The sequence below is a fragment of the Phocoena sinus genome, chromosome 6 (genome assembly GCF_008692025.1).
Source record: "Phocoena sinus isolate mPhoSin1 chromosome 6, mPhoSin1.pri, whole genome shotgun sequence".
Classification (NCBI taxonomy): domain Eukaryota; kingdom Metazoa; phylum Chordata; class Mammalia; order Artiodactyla; family Phocoenidae; genus Phocoena; species Phocoena sinus.
In genome coordinates, this window is record NC_045768.1 from 70,559,006 (window position 1) to 70,564,949 (window position 5,944).

The 5,944-nt window shown below is 41.2% G+C and overlaps 1 protein-coding gene across 1 annotated transcript; it reads right to left on the minus strand.

Annotated features, from left to right (window-relative positions):
* Nucleotides 1-4,588: 4,588 nt before the first annotated feature.
* On the minus strand, nt 4,589-5,146 carry IFNB1 (interferon beta 1). Its single transcript, XM_032635981.1, has one exon. The coding sequence runs from the start codon at nt 5,144-5,146 to the stop codon at nt 4,589-4,591; it is 558 nt and encodes a 185-aa protein (XP_032491872.1).
* Between the last annotated feature and the right edge of the window lie 798 nt (nt 5,147-5,944).

A 5,944-nucleotide genomic window follows, 5' to 3' on the forward strand; every position in this document is an offset into this window, starting at 1 on the left:
CCAGACTGTGGCATGTTCTTTTCATTTTCTTCAGAGCATTTTATAAAGAAGGTCCTGCATCAGATATATCTCAGGGCCTAAAAGTGCCTAATGACACCCAAAATTCCTAAATACCAGCTTTGTTAAGTACGAAAAATACCATACAAATGTACACTGATATTACCCTGTATCTACATGTCCATATGGTTAGGCAATATTTACATAATATTTATGTTAACCAAGATGTTCACCAGGCCCTTCGAACTGCTTAAGAGTAGATAAAACTGCTCCACCCCCTAATCCATGTCCTCTCCACGATTTCCTTGGGAGGTAGATGGGTGGAGGTGGGAAGTGGCTCTGTTGTCATGGCTCTGCCTGCTATCCCCACTGATTTGGTTCACGTATGGACATCTAGCCACCGTCTGCTTGTTTCCCCATACCATTTCAACCCTGGACACTATGATTTCTACAAACACGGGGACTTTGTGTGGGTAGCCACCTCTACTGAAGGTTTGAAGAAGATGGAGGACAGGATTTCATCACATTAGTGCACATAATTTCAAGTTGCCTGTGAGACATCCTTGTTCTTAAAAGTCCTTTGTTTGCCCTCATCAGAAATTTTTCACTGCTGCCTTATTCCAGGGAGCATCACAGCTCCAAGACCATCGGCTGTGTTTCTCTCTCTTTCCTCCTTAAAAACAGACACACAAAAACATGCTATTGATGTTGTGCTGTCTTTTGTGTTGCCATGTCCACAACCTCAAGATCTCACCTTGTATCTCAAGGGGCCCATTCGGTATTTTCCTAAACAAGTGCTTCCCTAGGGAGGTATTCTGGTGCCAGCTAAAATAATCACTTCACTCCTCATATGTAGCTATCTATGAAGATATGCTGCCTTATATGTGGCATAGTTGTTTAACATATGCAAATACTCAAACATGAGGTTTTAGGTTAACCTCTGTCATTCTTATTAGAATTAATATTAATTGTCATTTATCCTCTACTATGATGAACATACTTTTGATATTCTGGATGGACCAGAATGCTCAGCAGTGGCACAGTTATTCACAATTCTGCAGAAGAAGCCTCTCCTCTGTCCTCTAGTCCCCTGGACATACACACAGAAGGCCTTTCCAGGGCTGCCCCAGCCTCTCACTTTATTGGCCAATTTAGCTGTTTGGCCCGGGTGAACTTCTTTTTTAATTTTTAAATTTTTTTACTTTTTATTTTTAAAAAAATCTTTATTGGAGTATAATTGCTTTACAATGGTGTGTTAGTTTCTGCTGTATAACAAAGTGAATCAGCTATACATATACATATATCCCCATATCCCTTCCCTCTTGCTTCTCCCTCCCACCCTCCCTATCCCACCCCTCTACGTGGTCACAAAGCACTGAGCTGATGTCCCTGTGCAATGCAGCTGCTTCCCACTAGCTATTTTACATTTGGTAGTGTATATATGTCCATGCTACTCTCTCACTTCGTCCCAGGTTACCCTTCCCCCTCCCAGTGTCCTCACGTCCATTCTCTATGTCTGTGTCTTTATTCCTGTCCTGCCCCTAGGTTCATTAGAATATATATTTTTTTAGATTCCATATATATGTGTTAGCTTACAGTATTTGTTTGTCTCCTTCTGACTTACTTCACTTTATATGACAGACTCTAGGTCCATTCACCTTACTACAAATAACTCATTTTCCTTTCTTTTTATGGCTGAGTAATATTCCATTGTATATATGTGCCACATCTTCTTTATCCATTTATCTGTCGATGGACACTTAGGTTGCTTCCATGTCCTGGCTATTGTAAATAGAGCTGCCAAGAACATTGTGGTACATGACTCTTTGAATTATGGTGTTCTCAGGGTATATGCCCAGTAGGGGGATTGCTGGGATGTATGGTAGTTCTATTTTCAGCTTTTTAAAGTAACCTCCATACTGTTCTCCATAGTGGCTGTATCAATTTACATTCCCACCAACAGTGCAAGAGGGTTCCCTTTTCTCCACACCCTCTCCAGCATTTATTGTTTCTAGATTTTTTGATGATGGCTATTCTGACTGGTGAGAGGTCATACCTCATTGTGGTTTTGATTTGCATTTCTCTAATGATTAGTGGTGTTGAGCATTCTTTCATGTGTTTGTTGGCAATCTGTATATCTTTGGAGAAATGTCTATTTAGGTCTTCAGCCCATTTTTGGATTGGGTTGTTTGTTTTTTTGATACTGAGCTGCATGGGCTGCTTGTATATTTTGGAGGTTAATCCTTTGTCAATTGCTTCATTTGCAAATACTTTCTCCCATTCTGAGGGTTGTCTTTTGGTCTTGTTTATGGTTTCCTTTGCTATGCAAAAGCTTTTAAGTTTCATTAGGTCCCATTTGTTTATTTTTGTTTTTATTTCCCTTTCTCTAGGAGGTGGGTCAAAAGGATCTTGCTGTGATTTATGTCATAGAGTGTTCTGCCTATGTTTTTTCCTCTAAGAGTTTTGTAGTGTCTGGCCTCACATTTAGGTCTTTACTTCACTTTGAGTTTATTTTTGTGTATGGTGTTAGGGAGTGTTCTAATTTCATTCTTTTACATGTAGCTGTCCAGTTTTCCCAGCACCACTTATTGAAGAGGGTATCTTTTCTCCATTGTATATTCTTGCCTCCTTTATCAAAGATAAGGTGGGTTTATCTATGAGTTTTCTATCCTGTTGATAAGATAGAAAACCCAAATATATCCATTGATCTATATTTCTGTTTTTGTGTCAGTACTGTACTGTCTTGATTACTGTAACTTTGTAGTATAGTCTGAAGTCAGGGAGCCTGATTCCTCCAGCTCCATTTTTCTTTCTCAAGATTGCTTTGGCTATTTGGGGTCTTTTGTGTTTCCATACAAATTGTGAAATTTTTTGTTCTAGTTCTGTGAAAAACGCCATTGGTAGTTTGATAGGGATCGCACTGAATCTGTAAATTGCTTTGAGTAGTATAGTCATTTTCACAATGGGGACCGGGCAAACTTCTTTAGCATCCTCTTGGCTGCTCTAGGCATGCCTTTCACTCTGCATTTTGATGTACGGATCTTGTTTTTGACTCCTAGGCAAAAGGAAGCACGGCTGTGGAAGGGCTTTTGGCAGAACTGGGGTGTGGAGTCTCAGACTGTGGGGAGTTGGGGGGAGAGGGAAAGTTATCATTTTACGGGACCTTGCCTGGCTTGGGAGGACAGCAACAGCAGCAGACCCACCAGGATGGCACTTCTCTGTCCCACAGCTGGTGTTTTACCCAACTTGAGTCACAAGGGGGAGCCCCGAGTTCATTGTCTGCACGATAGTGTCTGCTCTAAAACTTTTGACTAAATTTCTTCTCAAAGCTGAATCCCTTAAAGGGAACACAGACTTCTGTGCTGCTCTAGGAGAAAGCTCGTAGATACAAATAATGTTGTATATGATTCTTACCTTTGTAATTCTTTTTTAACCTCCACTCACTAGCTATATGAGCGGAGACAGTTACTAAACCCCTTGGAGACTTAGTTTTCTGTAAAAATCAATAACAGAATTATGCCTACCTGAGGGGTGCTTTTTTTTTTTTTTGCGGTTCGCGGGCCTATTAACCGTTGAGGCTTCTTTCGCTAGCGCACAGGCTCTGGACACTCACCCATCCGCTTCGGGGCACGAACCCATGTCCCCTGCATTGGCAGGCAGACTCCCAACCACTGCGCCACCAGGGAAGCCTCCTGGGACAGGGGTGCTTTTGAAGAGGACTAAATCCAGTTACATAGGTAGGAGCTCAGTTCAGTGCCTGGATGGTAGCTGCTAATGACAGAAACAATCAAAAATTCAGATTCCCAAAGGGTTCACTACAAAGACAGAAACCCAGCCATGCTGGCCAGGTTCCAAAGAGCTCCTAGGGAAACTTTATTTCCTCAGGGTAAGCCCTGGAATAAGTGAGTGCCCCCTGTCTCCCACCCGAATTTCCCTTTCTCCCATGCTCCCTGGTTTTTCACTTGGCCTAAAATAACTTAATCTGCTGCACCTGTCTTGGATTTGACTTTAGAGAGTATGTAGCTTCAGAGATGCAGAGCAGCAGAAAAAACAGATAGGATAGTCCTGAAATTCTGTGTGAACAGGGAAGGGGGAACCAGGAGCAGACTCACTTTTCTGAAAAAAAAAATGGGAAGAAACCCTAGCCAGACATCAGGGGTATCAGGCAGAGTTCTTTCTCCCTCTGGTGTCTGTACCCTGGAAGTCGACAGAGACCCCAGCTCTCCTAAGACACCTATACATCTTGGCTGTACCGTGAAGAGTAAAATAAAGGGACTGCTACTTAACAGTGTCACAGAAGTGCCTGGGACTTCTCACTCTTAGGCTTGGCCAGAGGAGGGGGATGGGTACATAAATCAAATTGAAATGAAAACTGCCATGTTGACTTTTGTTTCATAAAAAGTTTATTTCCCATGGTAAAAGTTTAAATAAATAAATAATGTATAAATTAATTTAAAAAAAGCTTAAAGTCTTTAACTGTCCTTTCAAATCCAGTGCATTGCCTGTCAGTTATTTAAAGAACCTCCGCTGGTTGAAGAGCCTGACATCATTGGCAGCATTGTCCGTTCCCAGAGCCACAGGGGGGAGATCTTCAATTATGGAGGTAATCTGTAAGGCGGTTAAGGAAGGAAAAGTTCCTGAGGATTTCCACTCGCACTACTGTCCAGGCACAGTTGCTGTACTCCTTGGACTTCAGGTACTGCACGATCTGCAAGTAGTATTTCTTCAGGTGAAGAATGGTCACTACCCTGGTGAAGTTTTCCTTCTCCATTATTTCCTCCAGGATTTTCTCCAGACGATCCATCTGCCCATAGACTTCCACAAGGAGGTTCTCAGTGATGGTCTTAGTCCAGCCGGTGCTAGAGAAATTTCTTCTGAGAATACCAAAGATCTGCTGGAGCATCTCATAGGTGACCAATACGGCGTCTTCCTTCCGGAACTGCTGTGGTTGCTTAATCTCCTCAGGGACCTTGAAGTCCATCCTGTCCTCGAGGCAATGTTGAGGCATTCCAGGTAACTGCTGCAGGAGTTTCTGACACGCCAAATTGCTGCTCCTTTGTTGGAATTGAAGCAATCTGTAGCTCGTGGAAAGAGCTGTGGTGGAGAAGCACAACAGGAGAGCAATTTGGAGGATGCACCTGTGGGTCATGATGAAAACAGGAACAGCGTTATCGCGTCTACTACTAGATGCTGAAGCCAAGTCTTCAAGAGTTTGCAGTGTGAATGTCCTTTCTCCATGAGTGTGGTCTACTTATACAGGATGCCCCTCCACTCTTTCTGTTGGAGAGGAATTTCCCACTTTCAGTTCTCCCTTTCAGTTTTCCTATGTCATTTAACTTATTAGTTGTCTCTAAAATTCTTTTTCTTTAAGCTCCTTGTTATTTTCTTTTATCTATATTAGGGGGGAAAATATATACAAACAGTGAGGATTTCTAATGTTTTGTAAAGTTTCAGTGAATTGCCAAACGCTAAAGAAAAAAATAAGCCAAATCATTTTGAACTTGACTATTACAAGGTTCTTTAATTTGGAAAGGATAGTTTTCTTTTTCTTTTTGCATATTTTGAGATTTGGGAGGTGGTCTTTGTTTGTAAGAGAGTTTTCTTTTTCCTAAGAACTAGATTTAATTCCCAATACACTATTACAAATCAATAAATACATGCAGTTTATTATTTTTAAAAAGACACCTATTTTTCTTCTAACTAAAATAGAATGATGTCAAACTAAGTTGATCTGAATTCTTTTTGTAGGGCCTTAACCATAAGCAACGAGACATCACATAACTTTTTCATCCTTAATTTATTGCTTTATCTGGTAATCTCAGCTATCCAGAATATAACTGAAAACTAGAAAGTAAGTAATATCTCTAAGCAGGCAAAATGAATGTTACATGGGCCATGCATAAAAGTCCATGGTTCCTCTTTAGGGGGCCTTTGTGACCATTATTGA

Coding starts and splice junctions, on each gene's coding strand:
- IFNB1 (XM_032635981.1), bottom strand. CDS start 5,146: ATGACCCACAGGTGCATCCTCCAAATTGCTCTCCTGTTGTGCTTCTCC.